At 39.9% G+C, this 20829-nt stretch overlaps 2 protein-coding genes across 2 annotated transcripts; both read left to right on the forward strand.

Moving 5' to 3' along the window:
* Window positions 1-612: 612 nt before the first annotated feature.
* On the forward strand, window positions 613-8254 carry LOC139448780 (fucolectin-7-like). Its single transcript, XM_071230318.1, has 4 exons — window positions 613-688; window positions 4917-5126; window positions 5425-5643; window positions 8028-8254. The coding sequence occupies exons 1-4, from the start codon at window positions 613-615 to the stop codon at window positions 8252-8254; spliced, it is 732 nt and encodes a 243-aa protein (XP_071086419.1).
* A 7106-nt stretch (window positions 8255-15360) lies between these two features.
* On the forward strand, window positions 15361-19931 carry LOC139448791 (fucolectin-4-like). Its single transcript, XM_071230326.1, has 5 exons — window positions 15361-15419; window positions 16041-16042; window positions 17805-18014; window positions 18638-18859; window positions 19705-19931. Exons 1-5 carry the CDS (start codon window positions 15361-15363, stop codon window positions 19929-19931), a joined length of 720 nt encoding a protein of 239 aa, XP_071086427.1.
* The last annotated feature ends 898 nt before the right edge of the window (window positions 19932-20829 follow it).

Consider the following 20829-nt stretch of genomic DNA (forward strand, 5'->3'; position numbering starts at 1 on the left):
TGAAAAGGCCAAGACGTTTCAACCAGGTATTTCATATGTGTAGTGATAGAACAGTATTTGCTGAAATTCAATCGAAACCTATCAAGATATCCTGATCTAGCAAGTGGTCTATAAATACTCGAATCTTGACTCAGTATTCCTGGCAACCATTTGGACTAGTTCTTACGAGAGGCGTGGAACTTGGCTGAATCACGAACTTGCTAATAGCAAGACAACCAATTGCTGATGGATTTTTAAAAATCTTTTTTTTTTCAAACATGACAAACATTTCAAACAGTTACGTATATAATTTAAAAATATATTTCTGGGATGGACGGTGCGTAATTGTACATCTTGATTCGAAGCCCATGTAAATGTTGTGAACAAAAACACTTAACTCAAAGACTCGCAGTCTTATCAATGGCTAGTAGTTTTACGGCATAACAAGTATGTTAAGCATGCGAACAGCCCCACGGAAATATTAACTCTATTTGTATTATCTGCAGATTTACTGTTCGATAATGATTTTATTTTCACTTTTGAAACAGACTATAAACCATCATTTAGTATTCACTGCTAAGCGAGTGTATTTATATCTTAAAGACCTGCTCTCTACCCGACGTCACCAATGCAATGGGTTCACAGGACATGGAGCCACTGAGGAAATGTGTCTTTCTCGTAATGACTTTTCTAGGAATGCTAAGAACTGGTAAGTGAAGGTTCGATATCATATATAAAGTATGACTCAATATTATCGCGGTATTGGTAAATCGCGTAATCCAAATCCCCTGTCGACTGTTTACATATGCAAATCTAAGCACGATATTTGATTGCGTGGTCGAATACACGACTCGTTGCGGTATTTCACGGCTTCTCGTAAGTATACTAGTTAACTTTTTTATGATAGTTTCTGGAATGATTCTGAATTAGAATTACCCCTACCTCCATTCGATACTGATTAGAAAAAAAAGATATTTATTTAGACGAAGCCCCTTGACCCAACCTAAGTCGTATGTACACTGATCATGTATATTCCAAAACAGGAAGTGACGTAACCACGTAATCGACACGTATCGCACCACAAAATAGCCACACTGCGATAATATAGAGTTGCCCGCCCTTGAGTCGCAAATGAGTGGTATTTGTTTACCGAGCTCGGTAAAGAAAATCAGCATCCATCAATCATAATTGTTGTATCATGAAAGTTGAATAAAGATCAGGAAACATTTTGCGTATGACAAAGTTAATGTGTTAGTAAACATTCGCCATTACATCCATTATAAATTAACTACCACGATAATATAGCGTTCCATCCTACATGGAATAATCTTTTAATACGAATTTAGGATAGATATCAATACAGACTTGACAGATGATGGTATTTTTATCAAGCGAGACAAATTCTGTCTTCATTGGCACTTCAACTTTCAAATATTACTTGAAGATATTTGGAGACGAAGTCTATGTCTGTTTGAAGACATGTTGTAGTAATTCTCAGCAATACGTTGTAACATAGTTCCATCATGATTATGTAACGTAAGTTTCTGCCAAACGTATGTCCTTATCATTACAGGAGGTGCATTTTACGTATGACATATGTTCTTTATGGGAATGAAAGATGAAGTGTGGATAAGGCACTTATTAGATACGGAAATATTTGAAACTTCGAAATAACGAACATCAGGAGTTGAGGTGAAATTGGGTTTTCCGTCGCGTCCAAGATTATTGAACTTATATAGCAACGTGCATGCACGTGTGTGTGTGTGTGTGTGTGGCTGCTTGTATTAGTCTGGACTGATGCCGATTTATAGTGCTAGCCCACTGAGATACCATGTCGCAGTTTAACATGAATACCCCACTCAGACACAGTACACTGACTCCGAGCCGACCAGTCCTTGCTTTAGCCCTTAATGCCGAGCGCCAGACAGGGTAACAACAAGACTATCTTTAAACGTCTTTTGGTATGACGCGGCCGCGGATCGAACCCCGGACCTTCCGCTCTCCGGGCGGATCCTCTACCACTAGACCACGGAGGCGGTTCATTACAGAAGGTGCGATTTACGTATGACATATGTTCTTTATGTGAATGAAAGATGAAGTATTGATAAGGCACTTATTAGATACTTCGAAATTATGAACATCTAGTAAACGTTTTCGGCTTACAAGATGGCCACCATCTAAAATGTGAGTAAAATTAATTCTCAAAATGACTAATTTTAACTTCAAGAGTGAAGGAAATCTGCGTGACCCAAGATACTTTTGTACACTTCCTGAATTTATAAAGAGCTCCTAATGTAGCAGCATTAAGGTGGAATCCGAAACTAACTATAGGACGTTGATATTAATATGAACTCGCCCACTGAACGTGAGTCACCAGTGGTTTGTATTATAAATTTGTAATAAATTCGAAAGTATTATTCCTTTTTACGCTGATGTATCTTTCTGACTGCACGTTCAGTTTAATGTTCTATACCACCGACAGCTCTATGTGCAAAAAAGTGTACTCTTACTGTATATAGTTTCTTCAACATGGTGTCAATACCAAACATTCAACGTTGTGCCAATACCTAACATCCCACGTGGTGTCATTACTGTCATAGCGACCGATTTGGGACAACCTTTGTCTGAATGAAAAAGCGTTAACGTCCCTGTAGCTATAAAATATATATGTCTAGAATCTTAATTGCCATTACTTATAAGATGTAAATCCCAATTATTAATCCCGATTGTATTGTACAGTGATTGTCAGCCATCCTGAACGAGCTGTGTACTATGTGACTTATTATGTATTGTTCTATATATTTATGACTTAATCGATGTCACATGACCTTGGATAGCAAAGCCTTGGTCCAGCGACGAAACAGGAGAAGGTCTTACCTTCAGCCTAGCTATGGTTAGGAGAGGTACTCCGGGGCACAAAGACAACAGCCACTACCTCTAGCTACGATAATAGCGAGAAATGAAGTTACAAACTGTTCTGTGTGGATGCGAATATGTCTCTGGCCTTATCCTCAGCCTAGCTAGGGTTAGGCGAGGTACCCCGTGGCACCAAGACAACAACCACCACCACTAGCAACGATAATAGCGTGAAATGAAGATACAAACTGTCCTGTGTGGATGCCAATATGTCTCTGGTCTTACCCTCAGCCTAGCTAAGACAACAACCACCACCACTAGCTACGATAATAGCGTGAAATAAAGTTACAAACTGTTCTGTGTGGATGCCAATATGTCTCTTCACACAATGATTATATAAAAATTGATTCGTGGAGGTGTTGAGATTATCAGTATTCTACCATTTGATTTTACCTATCGAGACTACTGATTGTCTAGCGTTGTACAGACGTCAATTAGTGGTATTGAGCACATCAAAGATATATTGCCCATTGGTCCATGAGTAGCTACAAGGCATCGATAGTTCGATCAGGCGCTCACAATGCCATGATAGCCCTGATGAGTAACGCGGCAATGCATCTTTCTAATATCTGTTACAGGGAGCAGAGGATTCAGAAAGTTTATCCATAAATCAAGTCTCCATTATTTAACTATGCATATTTATTTCTTATTAGGGGAGCATCATTACCTTCAGATGATTGATTGTTAGTTGTTTCGACATGCCACACCGCATTATTTTGTTTATTGTGTCTCTGAAACATAACAATACGTTAGTTTGGCGTTTAATATTAATGCTATTCAGTACATGTGTGTACAGAGGCACGGATGGCCCAGTCGTCTAACGCGCCGCGATTCGCTTTGCAGAGTTGCGTCACTTGGACACGCCAGAAACCTATGATTGTGGATTCGAATGTGGATTCCCCCCTATAATGTTTCTAGGTTTGTCAGCACCATACCCGTGCTCGTGGGTTTCACCGAAGTGGTAAACGTCTGAGACAAGCATCGCTTCGGGCTTTCCTCCAACATTAAGCTGACACGCCGCGATATAACTGTAGTACTATTATAAGCGGCGTTAAACCCAACTCACTCACTCACACACATGCATACCATACATCCGTCATCTTACCTTAGAGGTTAAAGCTCAAGTCTCTTGTTTTAGATACAACTTTGCAGAACTGGATAGATCGTAACATCGATTCTGTAAATACCTTTAAAACATCGAGAGCTACATTAATTTGCACCTTAGTCCTCCCTATCGATTTCAAAGACTGAAACGAAAATACAGCCGAGGCGGAGACTTTATACATTGAGGCTCCACATATAGTCACTGTTGGATGAGATATCCCCCAAACTCACACGCATGATCACACAACCAGCATGCCCTCCGTTCGCTTTCATAGTCGGTTGAATACGTTTCGTAAACTCAACATAGCTTTTTACGGATTTTGATATTTTATTCCAAAACGAAAATAGCGCACAGGAGTCGATAAAAAATGACACCGGAGTTCAAACGTGTGCCCGGTGTTTGACGTGCTAAAAATTTCAACAATCGGGCAGGCGTACTGCTACCGCCTCTGATTTGTTAATGCCCTTATGGGCCGTTTTCTGTCTGCTCATTCGTTTGATTACCGTGTCCACAACTTATGTCGACTTATATGTTATAACTAACAACATTAGAAGATGTTTTCAGTTGTCTACTCAGGAGTTTAGTTTCAAATATTTTTTTTAGAAACCATGTCCCATTGTCACGCAGTGTGCGCGGAGTTGAAAAGCATGGTGCAAGGACCAGATCTCTGTCAAAAATTGAATTTATGACACCAACTTTCGAACTAATTTGAGATCATGACCAGTAACAAGATTGTGTAGAATTTCATTTCTCCAAAATGTGTCCCCATTGAGAAGCGACCGGACGAACTCCGTTACCATATCCCATGCAACACTTTGGGGTGGGGGGTGACCATTTATAGGCAGACGTCAAAGGTGTTATACAACCCCCTTCAAGACGGAGACCAAGCCACCATAACTTGTGTTTACATTCACAGTAGATGGCTTCAAGAACGTAGCTTTAGGCAAGCCAGCGTCAATGAACGCATATCGAGAGGGAAACCCACCATCGGCAGCAGTGGATGGGGACAACACAACGTTCATCCATCTACCCAGTGGGCCATTGGCTCCTATCAGTTGGTGGGAGGTGGACCTCCTCCGCACCTACTACATCGTCAGCGTCAGTATCACAAACCGAGGATGCTGTGGTGAGTAGCTTTGGAACCCTACAACAGACTCTTTCAAACACAAGAAGTGACTGCATGCTATCATCTTGGTAGATCTCAGAAGCACATACTTGTAACTCAAATTCTCTCTTTTCTTCAGTGAATCTCATCAACACCATCAATGAAATTCAATTTTTAACTTTTATGATAACAGTTCATTTTGCCATTGTATATATCTAGGGATTTATAACAATTTGTTGGAAACGAGTTTGAACATCTAGAATTTATACATTCAAGATAATAAAGACCAAAAATACCATTGGTCTTCAATTCATTCCAGATACTCGACTTAGGAACTTTACAATTGACCTAATTTCTGACCACCTGTCGGCCAGCCCGACCACCCGACTGTGTCACTTCTACCCAGGGAGCATTGGAAAGTATGTCACTGAGGTCATTGCTTGTGATGACCTGCTGACCGCACAAAAGGTCAGGGTCACTAAGAAGGGTCATCTTGACTTCAGTGAGGTTTCCATCAAGGCCCTGCCTGCATGTGGAGGTTAGGACGTATATCTATTTTTTCATTACATCAATTCAATTAATAACCAAAATATTCCCAAGAATTTAAACCTAAAAAAATAAGAAAAGTGTCATTTACTTTCACTTCTAAATAGGATGGTATCGGGGGATGGGGTTGGGGGGTTGAGGGGGGGTGGGGGGTTAGCCATTTGGTTGAAGTGTTCGCTCGTCATGCTGAAACGGGGTTTAACGACGCGTTTAACATTATCGCTCATACATAGCGACGTGCAGGCACGTGAGTGTGTGTGTGTGTGGCTACTTCATATACAGTGCTAGCCCTTGAGTGTATGGCTTATTGTACTAGTCCGGACTTTGGCTGCTTTTATAGTGCTAGCCAACTGAGATGCAATGCCACACCCAGACACATTACAGTGACTACAACCAGTCCAGTATGATCACATTAATGCCGAACGCCAGGCAGGGTAACAACACGTGTCATCTTTTAACTTCACGTGGTATCGGGTGGCCAAGAGGTCGAAGTAAGAACCTTCCGCTCACCGACACTCTATCCACTAGACGACGGATGATATTCTTGCCCAATGCACCGCAATCATTAGGTGTTGTGCTACTAGAATCCTCTGATATGTTCGAGTGCCAGCTCCACCCTGAATATGATCCTTGATATCTTAACACCAGACCTGACTTTAACTGAAGTAGTTGACATCAACGACATGCATCATTTCGGGCTTTCCTCTCACATCAAACTGAAATGCTCACTAAAATACTGTTCAAAGCAGTTTTATGTTGAATGTAAAAACCCTGAACCACCCTAAAATGCCCATACCTACTCTTGGTTAGTCAGGTTAGTAGACTTGAAGTGACGTCTTCGTTAGAGTGGAATTTTCTTCTTTTATTGATTCCATGCTGAATAAAATCATTTTAATGATCGTATTGAGAGAATACACTCTTCAAAAAAAGAAACGCACAGGTAGTTTTTAAAAAAACGTATTATACCTAATAAAGTCGATAAATTGAATTTAATATCTTAGATACAAATATGAAATATTGGAGCTTCATAGTCACTTGTTGTCGTTGTACAAAGGCATTGAAAACTGTTCATTGTCATGTCGCATAAGGCCACAAGGTTGCGCTGAATTCAGTGTGACCGCCCGGCAGCAATCTCGGCTCTGCATCTCCCTCGGCACTGACTGAATAAGTGTACGAATTCTGTCCTGTGGAATTCTGCGCCATTCTGCTTGTAACGCGTTGGCCATTTGTGAGAGTGTCGGTGGCGTGTTCTGACGTTGACATTGTGTTGACGTTAGTGTTGGCATTATGAAGGTAGTCTACCGTGACACGAGCTGTGTGGGGTGGAGCGTTGTCCTGTTGAAACAGCTCCCTCTGGCAGTCAATGATTGGGGGTTGAAGAATTTGATTCATGTAGCGATTGGCGGTCAAATTTCCCTGAACCACAACCAAGTCAGATCTCGTGGTGTAGGATATGGCTCCCCACACCATGACACTACCTCCACCGAATTTGTCGATGTACACAATATGGGGCAAAACGTTCATTTCGACGACGATATACACGTTGTCTTCCATCTCGCCGGTGAAGAAGAAATCGTGATTCATCGCTAAACCACACTCGTCTCCAGTTTTCTCAAATTCCAAGGTTGTAAGATGTGGCACCAACGCATCCTCTTTGGATACGTCCTATGGCGATGTTCCCATGGGCAGCGCTGAGGCTCAGCATTTTCTAACTTGACAATTGAATGACAAATTATTGGCTTATGCTTGCCTTTTTATAGCCACAACCACGAGTTACGAATGCCATAACTTGCAAGTGCATGTTGCTTTACTGTTTTCCTCCATGACATTTTTGAACAAGTGTGAAAACAATGCCGTTTAAGACATTGCAAATCGACAATTGCTGTGTTTTGACGCACCTTTTGTCCAGTATAAGGCCACCAACATTTTCCAATAACATATATCCAATTTATATACCGGATTTCTTTGGGCGTCAGGTTCAATGAACTACATACTACCTGCGTTTCTGAAGAGTGTATACTATTCTGCTATGCGTAAGGAAAATTAAGCTTTCTATGATAAATCTAAATACTTTCGAAACAATAATGCAAGTTCAATGATGATTTTGTGTTAATATGAACTTTCGTGTCGTTTTACATGCATTGAATAGAAAAGGGACAATCAGGATTTGTAAGACCAAGAAACACTTGTTTAGTTGTGTGTTATGGATATTCACATGGCTTTGTATTTATATCTAAGGTTGCATGTTATGTGTTTTATTCTTGAATACAAATGGCTAACCAGAAATGTGGTAACCTGGTTGACTCAGGGCACTTGAAGTTAAATAATCGAACGCACAGACTGTTGAATCAAATTCGCTCACTCGCTCTCTTCCAGGTTTGCAGTTTACATTGAACCTTGGCATCCGAAGACTGGACACTGCCTTGCGTCAGCTAGTTGTGGATTCTACAACCATGTGTGCAATACACTGTCGAGAGGAAATTGACTGCGACGCCTTCCAAACACTGACGTCGGCAACCAATGTGACGTGTCAACTTCTCGTTGGTCAAAATGGGAATACCGTCACTGATAACAATTGGAAATACTATCATTTGGCTGAATGACAATACAGCTTTCATGTTAGAGCACGTTCACGTCTGTGTTTAGATATTCCCTTGGTTTAATTTATGTGTTATGTATTCTGTAATTTAGGTCGTCAGTTTTAAACTTCAAACTTTCTTGTCAATCGCCCTATTTGTCTTCTTAAACCTCATCCATTATCCTTCTTTATCTGTGCCAGCTAATTGTCATGTCTACCTCTTTAAGTTTAACTGTATAGCATATGTAACTTCATGTAGTCATGGGGGTGGTCGGGTAGCCTAGTGGTTAAAGCGTTCGCTCGTCACGCCGAAGACCCGGGTTCGATTCCCGACACGGGTACAACGTGTGAAGCCCATTTCTGGTGTCCCCCGCCGTGGTATTGCTGGATATTGCTTAAAGCGGCGTAAAATCAAACTCACTCACTCATGTAGTCATGTATTCCAATTTCTTTGTGTTAGGATGTGCCGCACGGAGCAAACTCTCTTGGATGAACTGTATGTTTCATATCTGCTGCGAACTCCACTGATTGATGTATTTACCGATGTAGTGTTTAAAGGCTATGTGTTAAATGTTGTCTTTCATTCTAACCAAGAGCTAATTCCCTTGAGAAAACCGGATTGTATTAATATACATTTTGTTAAGAACCAACAGCGAATACACTGTCACTATCTGTCTTTAGTCAGTGTAGATAATAACATAGAATTGCTGGTATCCTACATAATGTTTGAATATCCGGGGTACAGTAGGTCTTCGGCAACCCATTCTTGCCGTAAGAGGCGACTAACGAGATCTTTTTCAAAGGACGACAGGGCTCATTTTAACTCACTAGAAATAGGAAAAATAAATATAGGGGAAAAAGACATGTTAATAAAGAACATTTTCCTGTCAAGTTATTGAGTTATTGCATCAGCAAGTCTGTGACTAGTCTGTGTGTTTCCCCAACTCCAAAGCTTGGGTCAAAGACTTCATTCCCAGTTCTTCATCCCGTGATATGCATAGCCTCCAGTACAATTAAAATCGATGAATTAAAACTTTAATTGATTTTTTTACTTATTTGTTTATATCACAAGCATAATCATTCGATCGTCTAATATATGATTTACACAGAAGGGGGTGAAGATCCCAGGTTGTCGTAAGAGGCATATATATAGGCGACTAACGGGATCGGGTGATCAGGCTCGCTGACTTTATTGATGCATGTCACCGAATTCCAATTGCGAAGATCAATGTTCATGATGTCACTCACTGGACTGTCTGGTCCAGACTCGATTATTTACAGACCACCGTCATATCGCTGGAATGTTGTTGAATGCGACGTTAAACAACAAACAAACAAAATAAACACAAAAGAGCTAACTGCATTTTTCACAACTAAACATATTTTACCGAGTACAGTGTCTGTCGTCTGCTACAGCTGAGTAACGGCCGATGCAAGTAGCATGTACGGCGATTTTTATTTAGGAAACATTGAGACTGTTTTCGACATGAATTCCGATGTCTTAAATGATATTGTGAGTTTAGGAAATATGGATGTTTCTTCAAGATTTCTATGTGAAGACATTGGTCGGTGCCGAGGCGTCTAGCACATTTAGGACAGAAGCAATCCTCAAGCTTACCAGAGCCTTCGAAGTCGAATATGAACCACCAAAACTACAACCCCAATCCGAGAAAATGATTTAGAGGACTGTCGGCAATGCAGCAACAAAAAAACACTATTAGGGTGTTACAATGTTCCAAGGTAACGCTTGGTCAATTTGCTAAATTTCCCTGTGGCTAATATAAAGGGAAAAGTCAACTTGCAAATTCAAAATTAGTTCGTTTGTATACCAAAAGGATATATGAAAATGTAACTCATTATCTAGACCTCCTTTTCGGCTGGGCCTAGCTCTCATTCGATGACATTCAACGAAACGTTCTGTGATCCAAGGGAGATAACTCCAAGATATTTTTCACTCACCTGATCAATGGCCCAGTTCAAACGACATCGTGTTAGGTTTGTGTAAATTGTGTACAGTTTTGTTTACGGACGAAATATCACAAATAAATAGTTTTAGCAAGTCATAATTCACACGCTTAAATATAATTTGTATTATTTCCAGACTGGGCGGGTGAAGTTGGCGGTGGTCACATCAACATGAAAGAAATTACGCCTGAAAACCTATGCATGCAATTAAGGCAGTTTAATGCTAAAGTACAGGACAAAGAACATTCCCTAAAGATCTGGAAAATGACACCCAATCAAGCTGCCGAGTACCACAAAAATCGCTCAAAAATGTGACATCAGCTATAAACCGTCATTTGCGCGACATCGGTAGAGATATTGATATTGATAGAGACAAAGAGTTTAGGCCAGTGTTACGAGTGCCAAAGTGTCTCAGGTGGCAAAAGGAAGGACTCAAATCAGTTTCACTATAAACAATGTTTAATTCTTACCGAAACCTACAATTATTCAATACTTATACAACCACGAATACAATCTGGCAAACTAACAATACTCAACGTGATACCGAAACTCCATAAATCCGAACCTAGTCACAAACGTATTCCGATCACAGTTCGATTAGCCAAGGACACATTGTGCACAGAGTCAGTCTAACACAAATACACGTCCACTATCCTATCTCTCACAAATGACATGGCCGAATACATCACAAGATTCCACTGGTAGGAATGTTAGTTTGTTTGTTGTTTAACGCCGCACACAGCAATATTCCAGCTATATGACGGTGGTCTGTAGATAATCGAGTCTGCACCAAACAAAAGAGTGATAGATATTATGAGCATCAATCCACCCAATTGAGATCGATGACATGCATCCACCAAGTCTGACCCCCCGATCCCGTTAGTCGCCTCTTACGACAAGAAAGTTCTCTAGGCAAGATCGCGTAGAAATAATTATAATCCATATTTTTATGTTAGGCAACTTTACAGGCGTGCATTGTCGTGATGAGAACTTGGCTCTGCAAGCACCAGGCGCCACTTTTTCCAACATGATACTTCTTGTTTGTACCCACACAGTGTGAGCATGTATCTTCCTGACAGCTTAGGACATACAAGGTCGGTGGATCATCAAATATCTTCAATGTCACCGATCAATGTGTGTGTTCACGCACACAGTGTTCTCACACGACATTGTTAATTGTGTTGTTGGAGGTGTTGTCTCAGGAAATGCATTAAGAAATATCATTATGCTTCGGGCATTTGAAAAAGATAAATTGTCTGGCACAAAAAATGCGTTGTTGCAAGATGTTTTAAAAATACTTCTACGTTGAAGTTCACGAATCGCCCTGCCCTTGTTTGAATGTGAAGGATTTATCCCCGAAGCTCTTAAATGTGCAAGAACATCTCTGGGTATATTTTCACACACTAAATGTGACGCATTAACTGTCTGTTCTCTTTACGAAATGACATTTCAGAGGAGTATTAAAAAAAATTAAATAGAAAATCCATATTCGCCATTGATATATTCTTATAATTCCATATCCGATTTGAACGTATATGACTAATTGAGATAAGACGTTTGTACAGAGAATTCCCTTGAGGCCAAATCACTAGTTAGCACACGATTTAATCGACGGAGATCTAGTTTAATCTGTCCTCGTACTAATAAACCGACCTTAGCAGTCTTGCATACTCTTCCTCTCTGACATTTGTAACAGGTAGTGTAAAACCAGTCACGTCTTAATATTAATTTTGAGATATCGCTCAATGTAGGCGGTGGCATCAAAACTTCCATTATATCTGATGTAAGATTTGTTCACGCGCTTTTAGCATTATTTCAGACATATCGTGGCGGGGGAAACAAAGCCTAAGGCTCAGGATGCTCCTACTCTAAATTTGCTATGGGAACAAGAACGAGTTTATCTTATGTGACTTCAATTTTTCAGATATTAAGGTTGTTAATGTAGCTGCATATGATAACGATGTTTATGACTCATAAGGTGTTTATGTTCTTTTTTGTTTTATTTGGTTTGTTGTTTAACGCCGCATTCAGCAATATTCACTGAGGTGAATTGTCTCAACATCTTGCTCAGATGCTGGCTCAGATGGTTGTTCAGATGTACCTTGTGTAAAAATCTTTCTGAGAGGCTGATGATTTGTTTTGTTTGTTGTTTAACGCCGCAATATTCCAGGTATATGACGGCGGTCTGTAAATACACGAGTCTGGACCAGACAATCCAGAGATTGACGTCATAAGTATTCTACCCCGGATCTTCACGGGTCTTTTCAAGTAATTAGTGTTTACAGGAGTTGATTACACAATCTCAGTTTTCAGTCTGACAATTCTCGTAAAATATAATAAGGGTTGTCCTCAAAACAACTGATGTTCTGGTGTTCCAACTGGCCTTGGGTACTCGTAACTTGTTTTTTTTCATGTTCATGTAGTCGTTATAATAAAATATCAAATAGAGAGGCACATTCTTGAAATTAATATTCGTGTACATGTATATGCTCAAACAGTTTTTGTCTTCAAATTCTCATTTCGAGTACAGTACGGTTATAACGAACTACGGTTATAACGAACTCAAAGGGGCCAATAATTTTAGTTCGTTATAACTGTAGTTCGTTATAAGCATACATACAGGATACACAGCAAATGCCCGGGACCAAAATACAGTACGTTATATCCGTCAGCTCGTTATACGCGTGTTCGTTATAAACATAGATTACTGTAAAGGAAAATTATAACGGCCACAAGCGCGAGCCTTCACTTCTGCCCCCTAAGTTTGTACAAACATTCTGGTTCTACTAGATGGTTCCTGTAAAACAAAACCTGGTTTATCAGGATTGTTTTATGTACTCTAAGTAAGGGGAATAACTGATGCAACATATAATAATATAATTAAAGCTTGCTTATCCATTGTTTTTCGTTCTTTCTGATGACCAGGATTCAATGATTGTGGTCCCAACGGTGACAATAGCTTCTGTCCCGCACGGAGACTAACATCAGCACATGGAGGTCAGGACATTATGTCACCTTCAAGTCAATGGATTGTTTGATAGGCATTACTTGGAAGTTGACGGATGACAAGATAGACACAATTTTATTGATAACAACTTCTTTAATACTGTGAAAAGCGACGTTTCGATGAAATAGCCTTGATCCCTTGATTGATGGCTGTTGAGATAAAGGCTATTTCATCCCATCCGCCTACTATGAACTCATCAAACAATAATCACTTATCCTGTTTATTGTCCCATTTAGCTGTTAACATATAGAGATATGTTTGTCCTTTGATGTAGGATGATCAAATCACTATAATGGAAATATCCTCCTAATGTCTACCATAAAATATTTGGGCGTAAAAAGTCAAATCGCAGTGAAAATGATATGAATGGGTCACTGGAAATAAGCGGTGACACCAGGTATTCGCGAAAAGTGTACGCATTGGTTGCCGCGCTTATTAAAGAGTAGGTGTCTGTTGGATGCCTGACGCCACACAGTATACGCCTGTCATACGATGGCAACCCGTTAACAATCGCGTCTTGACCAGACAATCAAGTGACGAAGCAGACAATCAATTGACACTATAGCGCATTTACTGATATTGGTGAAACTAAAACGATATGATAGTTTTGAATTACGGCTGCGGCCTACAAGTGCAGGAGAGCTTCTACTTATAAGTAAAGAAAAACATAAATGATCATTTCGTTTTGCCACATAGTGGGCGAGCGTTTTAATATCTCGACACAAACACGGCTTTTGTTGTTCACTCAGCAAAACTGATTAATGCTGATGATGAAACTCGGGCATTTCAGTCAGACCGTTGAAAGGCCTACCCATTTCAAGTAAAATTTCTAAAAACGTCAACGTCAGAAAAAAATCAGCCTCGATTATCTGCTAAAACAGAGGCAAAGAAACATTATAAATATAGAAAACTGGAAATCAATGTGAAGTATTGGAATTTCACATCAATAAATTGGACTTTTGGTACAATATTATAGATTCCTTCACGCTTAAATAAATCAGATCGATTTTTAACGTCGTTTTCACAGATTCCTGACAACATGCAGAAAAGGTAAGCTTTATGTTAAAGAAAATGTCGTTTGGTATAGAGGTACATTATTGTACATGTTGCAATCATATGTAAGTGCACAACGACGATGGCATTATCTGCATTTCTGACTAAGTCTCTTGATTACATTGGAAAACATAAAACAAATAACAGTACACAGATTGTCATAAAGTTTCTGATTACTTACATGGCACATTCATGTATATACGATCCCTCAATCAACGAAAATCCTCCCCTTGGAATCCCGCGTACTGTTGTCAGTGAACACGCTATTTTGTAAAAGTCTGTCAGCGGTAGTGACATCATACGGAAATAAACATTGTTGTACATATTTGGTCATTTCTTTGAGGTGAAAACATTTAACTCGGCATCCAGCGGGTACTTTGATTTGATCTAGTTTGCATTATCAACATCGCCTTGATAAACCACAGATATGGCGAAAACCTTTTAGTGTATGGTCACATTATTTGTGATAAGTAAGCAGTACGTCGGGTGACGTCACTCATGACCGTTGTGTTATGTATTAATGCGCCACTGCGATCATGAGAATCAGACAAAATCCATCGTTTCGAAGCTAAAAATGTGCGATTTTAGGTTGTATACGAAACAGATTACTGCACTCGTGCCTGTCCGATGCCATTTATTAACAAGAGCAGCACCGCGGCATTGTTTGTCAGAACAAAAAAACAAACATTTCCAGTGAAAGCGAAAACATCTCCTCATTGTTCCATGGTAACTGTATCATCTTACGATGTACCGTTCCGTGATAAGGATTGTCACTAGGTAACCTTTGAAGCTGTGCAGAAATTCCAATATTTGTATACATCACTTGACAACTCTTTGATGAACATTTACAAGTGGGAAGGTCCTGACTACATGACTGTATGGAGAGCAACTTCTTTTATTCTTCATCACGACGTTTCCGAGCAACTACTTGCTCATCCATCATCCTGGAAACGTCGCAATAAAGAAAAAAAGATGTTGCTATCCATACAAAAGTGTCATGTGTTTATCACAAGTATGTTTATATCGATTGTGTGTGTTACATATTGATGCGTTTCTAACAGACGTCACCGATGTATGTTGACGGTTGACTTCATTGCAGACAGAACATGGAACCACCGAGGACGTGTTTATTACTTTTAATAACCTATCTAGGAATTCTGGCAAAGTTACATAGCTTACCCTTTGAATTACATTTTTTACTAATTTGGGCAATTGTGAATACAGGTGAGAATAATCCGTTATAAAAGATCTGGAAACCTTTTCAAATATTGGAATGACAGCAAGCTGGCCAGTCTTTCCTGCTTTCACTCCAAGTTTACGAGACCCGTGTAAATTCGGGGTAGAATAGGTCTTCAACAATCCGTGCTTGCCGTAGAAGTCGACTATGCTTGTCGTAAAAGGCGACTAACGGGATCGGGTGGTCAGACTCGCTGACTTGGTTAATTAATGTCATCAATCCCAATTACGTGGATCGATGTTCATGATGCCAATCACTGAATTGTCTGGTCCTGACTCTATTATTTACAGACCCAGCCATAGAGCTGGAATATTGCTGAGTGCCGCGTAAAACAACAAACCAACCAACCAACGAAGTTTACGAACTATGGCATAGTAAAATACAGAAGTATTGATAAAAAGAAGAGTAAAAAGGCCGAAGTTTCAAACTTCACGAGAGCTATGAGTAAGGTGACCCAAGATATTTTCACCATTAATTATGTCGTCTTATCTCTTCAGATAATTAGACTGAAAATTGTTTCGGACTAGCGCATTGAACGTGAATTACCAGCGGTTTTCGTTTTCTTGGTTCCATAATTTGCAAATCTTTTGAAAAAAACATTACTTGCTCTTGTGTTTTTCACATTTGTCCGAAACTCACGTTCAGTTAAGCGTATGTTATTTCCTTTAATGATGCAGCTTCCGCCAAACATGAAAAGATTGTAACGTAATACTACCATATCTGACGAATTTCTATTAAGTTGCATTACGAAATCGAGGATGCTATTGAAGGCTCATAGAAGCGGGGGATGTTTGCATCTTTAATACTCTCTACCAGTTTGAGATGTTTCCATTTTGATATTGTTATATAACAAAGATCGTGATAGCTGAGTGTTAAAATTGATAGTGACATTATATAAAACTGAGGTTAATTAGGACCCCAATAATAATAAGCATGCGTCTTTTGAATCATTATCAAATAGCGACTATACCAGGTATTCGCGAAAAGCCTAAGCGTAACCTGCCCCACCGGTGGCATCCGTCACGCTCACCACGTCGAATCCCCGGGATCAACTTCATACATAGATACAATGTGTGAAGCCCATTTCTTCGTGTTCCTCGTCGTGATATTGCTGGAATATTGCTAGAAGCGGCGTAAAACCATACTATCTCACTCAGTCGCAATAAAATCTTTTGAAAGCTTTACTGATGCCTTGAACGATGTAACCTTAATCACACAACTTCTGAGTCGTATGACGCTCTGTGAAATACTGGTTGAAAGAACATGCTCCATTGTACCGCAAAAGTTGTGGAATGGAGACACCAAAGGCTGGATCTGCGGGAATATTGCTCTTTATGAAGGGAAAGTTGTCTCTTGGAAAGTTGAAGTCATCCCTCGTGTCACATGGTATTGTGGCGAGTTTTTTGTCACTTGAATCTTTTTGCATAGGTCGTAATGTGTAACAAACGAGGCAGTCTCGCTGGTCTCGTTTTTTTCTATTTCAGGTGGGTATTTTAGTGGAAGGGAATTTGTTATCGAACAATATCAGATCATCGATATAACTGAAGCTTAAATTAAATTTCATGGACAAATTCCCCGGGGCACAAATGGTACCCATGGGGCTACCTACTTCTTGTCTAAATGTCTTGTGAACATATGTTTACAAATGTATTTAACTTATGTGATTGAATGGTTTACATTTGGCAGCATTTTAGTGTGCAAATTAAATGAAACTAGATCTGAAAGGTTGTAACACGCTGGGCATGTAATACTAACATTATGCATCTTTCAACTGTACTAAGGACCATGTTGCCTGAATTACGAACTAAAGTTGAAAGATTGAATACGTCTCTTCGAACAAGATGTTAGTTGGATCAAGAAAATTAAATGGTACTTATCAGTGGTGTTGAGTCTATCAATATTTAATACTTTCATTGTATCCATCGAATCTACAGGTCGCCTCAATATGTTTGTTGTTTAACGCCGCACTCAGCAATATTCGGCGGTGGTCTGTAAATAATCGAGTCTGGACCAGTCAATACAATGATTGATATCATGAGCATCGATGCACGTAATTGGGATACGATGACATGCATCAACCAAGTCAGCGAGCCTGACCACCCGATCCCGTTAGTCGCCTCTGCATTGTCTGGTCCAGACTCGATTATTTACAGACCGCCGCCATATAGCTGGCATATTGCTGAGTTCGGCGTTAAACAACAAACCAACCAACCAACCAAACGTCCACATCTACGACCTGTGTCACTTTCTCCAAGATGCGATAAATATAATTAAAATACTGAAAACCTAACTCACCTTTATTTAAATTCACAGTTGATGGCTTCAGAAACGTCGCTTTAGGCAAGCCAGCGTCGATGAACGCATATCGAAATAGAAACCCACCATCGGCAGCAGTGGATGGGAACGCCACAACCTTCATCCATCCACCCGGTAGTCTAGTGGACCCCATCAGTTGGTGGGAGGTGGACCTCCTCGACACCTACTACATCGTCAGCGTCAGTATCACAAACCGAGAGTGCTGTGGTGAGAGGCTTTGGTAACGTATATGTACAGCGGACTGACATTTTAGAAGCGCATAACTCAAAACTACTATCATTTCCTTGACGATTTTAAAGTGCAATGGAGTTGGCAGAAGATTGATCCTTATGATTTCTAAATTAAAATTGAATCAAATGTCAAAATTCGTGTTCCCCCAAGCAGTTTGTTGTGTTTTAGGAACCCTGGAGTAAATAGTTTAAAAGGGAAAGCTTTTTTTAGGTGTGACTTTCTATTGACCTTAATATGTATTTATAAACCTATTCATTGGGATCGCTATTAAATAAGTAAGAGACTTCTTTCTATAGGCATTAAAACCTATTGTGAGGTTTTACTTCCCAGTCGGGTTAAATCTCATAAACAGGGACGTTGTAATGTCCCTGGCGTGTTGTCTCCAATACTTAAACATACCAGCCACTAAGGGTTGTGCACAGAAAATTAATAAAGCGATAAAGGAAATCTCACCAAAATCTTCATTGAAATTCAGTTATCTAAAAACTTTAAAACCACTACTTTTTGCCCTTGTATATATATAGGACTTATAACGAATTAATTGCAAGGAGTCTGAACATCTAGTAAAGTAAAATAATAAACCATTGAATTCATCACAGATAATCGACTGAGGAACTTTACAATTGACTTAATCTCTGACGACCTGTCCGCAAGCCCGACCACCCGACTGTGCCACTTCTACCCAGGGACAGTTAGAAAGTCTGTCACTGAGATCATTGCATGTGATGACGTGCTGACCGCACGGAAGGTCAGGGTCTCCATGGAGGACCGTCCTCTGGACTTCAGTGAGGTTTCCATCAAGGGCCTACATGCGTGTGGAGGTGAGATCGATTATCTACTTTATACATTACCAAGTTAAGTTATAATCATAATATTTTCAGCTCGAGGTTATGTTCTAAAAGGAAAAATACGAAATAAGACAATAGTGTCCTTTACTTCTATCATCTCCGCATTTGGGGGCTGTGAGGTAGCCAAGTGGTTCAAGTGTTCGCTCTTCAAGCCGGACGTAAGGTGAGGTGAATAGGGTTTAGCGTCGCATTCAAGATTATTGCACTTATTTAGCGACGTGTGTGTGTGTGTGTGTGTGTGTGTGTGTGTGTGTGTGTGTGTGTGTGTGTGTGTGTGTGTGTGTGTGTGTGTGTGCCTACTTCATTAAAGATTCTGACCCATACGTGTATGGCTGATTGTGGCTCTTGTAGTGATAGCCAACTGAGATACCATGCCGCAGTTTAACATGGACACCCCACTGAGACACATTGCAGTGAACCGATCAGTCCTTGTTTTATCTCCTTAATGCCGAACGCCAGGTTGTTGTTGTTTTTGTTGTTTGTTGTTTTACGCCGTATCCTCACGTGGGGAATATGTTACGGCCAGTGTTGGTGTACACCGCGTTGATGGAACCTACTGAAAGTGGCTTGCAAACGAAACTTTTGGTAAAGGATAGGCACGGGTGACACTGTTGCCCAATGTATAGAAATTGAGACTTGTTGTACCAGGATCCGCTGATATGTTCGAATCCCAACTTCACCCAGATTATGATCCTTGGCTTCTCAATAGCAGGCCTGCATGTCCTCGTGGGTTTAACCAAAGTGGTAAACATTTATGCATTAAACCATTACCTCGGGCTTACCTCTCACGCCAAACTGAAATACTCACTCTCTTCCAGGTTTGCAGTTTACATTGAACCCTGGCATCCGAAGACTGGACACTGCCTTGCGTCAGCTAATCGTGGATTCTACGGCGACGTGTGCAGTACGCTGTCGAGTGGAAATAGATTGCGACGCATTCCAAACACTGACGTCAGCCCTCGGTGTGACGTGTCAACTTCTCGTTGGCCAAAATGGGAATACCGTCACTGATAACACTTGGAAATACTATAGTTTTATTGTATGACCATCTTGCCGTTGACGCATGTTATTTAATTTCTTTAATAATATGAAACAGACGATTGTCTACCAAAACCCCAACGTCCCATAACCCATAAACCCCAATACCCCAATATAGCTAATTAACCTATGGGAGTCGGTAAACAGTGGAGAAGGAATACGCCGAGGTGAACAATCATATCATCTGTTTGATGTGATCAAAGATACGTATGTACTCTAAGGCAAAATAAAGAGATACCATCAAAATCAGGACATATTATGCCCCCTGCCTTCACACCCAAACCGCAAAACTGGACAATGTACACAGCCTCAGTGCCTGTCACCCTCCATGAGACCACGTAGTTACATTTTTGCAGATGGTCAGGACAGAGGCTTTGTGAGTTGGGTTTGCTCTTTTTAATCTTTGTAAGGAGAAGAAAGAATGGTAGTTATAGGATATATTTACAAAGTGAATGACACATGTGAAATGTTTAAAATGTCTATTAACAGTACAATCATATTATTTATATGTTCTATTCTGCATTAAGTGTACAGAATGTTAAATTGAATGTTTTCATATAATTGGCATATAATTCATATTTTTGTACATTGAATTCGTTTGATATTTTCATTTCATACAGAAACAGTAACACTATACCCAGTCTATTCTTGATAACAGCACAATAAATGACAGTACGTGACGAAAAGGTGTTAAATATTTTGCTTCAAATTAAGCACTTTAAAAGATTAATATGTGCATCGTTTGCAAACGCTTAAATATTATCAAAATAAAGTTGAGTACACACACAAAAGATTTGTAGACTTTGGATATGAAGTTCAGTTACGCAAACAAAATGTTCACATATCAGCAAAATATCACTTTTTATGTGACAATAACAATTCATTGTGCTGAGGAATAAAGGAAT

Source organism: Haliotis cracherodii, unplaced genomic scaffold (genome assembly GCF_022045235.1).
Source record: "Haliotis cracherodii isolate W230 unplaced genomic scaffold, xgHalCrac1.p SCAF_10, whole genome shotgun sequence".
NCBI lineage: Eukaryota > Metazoa > Mollusca > Gastropoda > Lepetellida > Haliotidae > Haliotis > Haliotis cracherodii.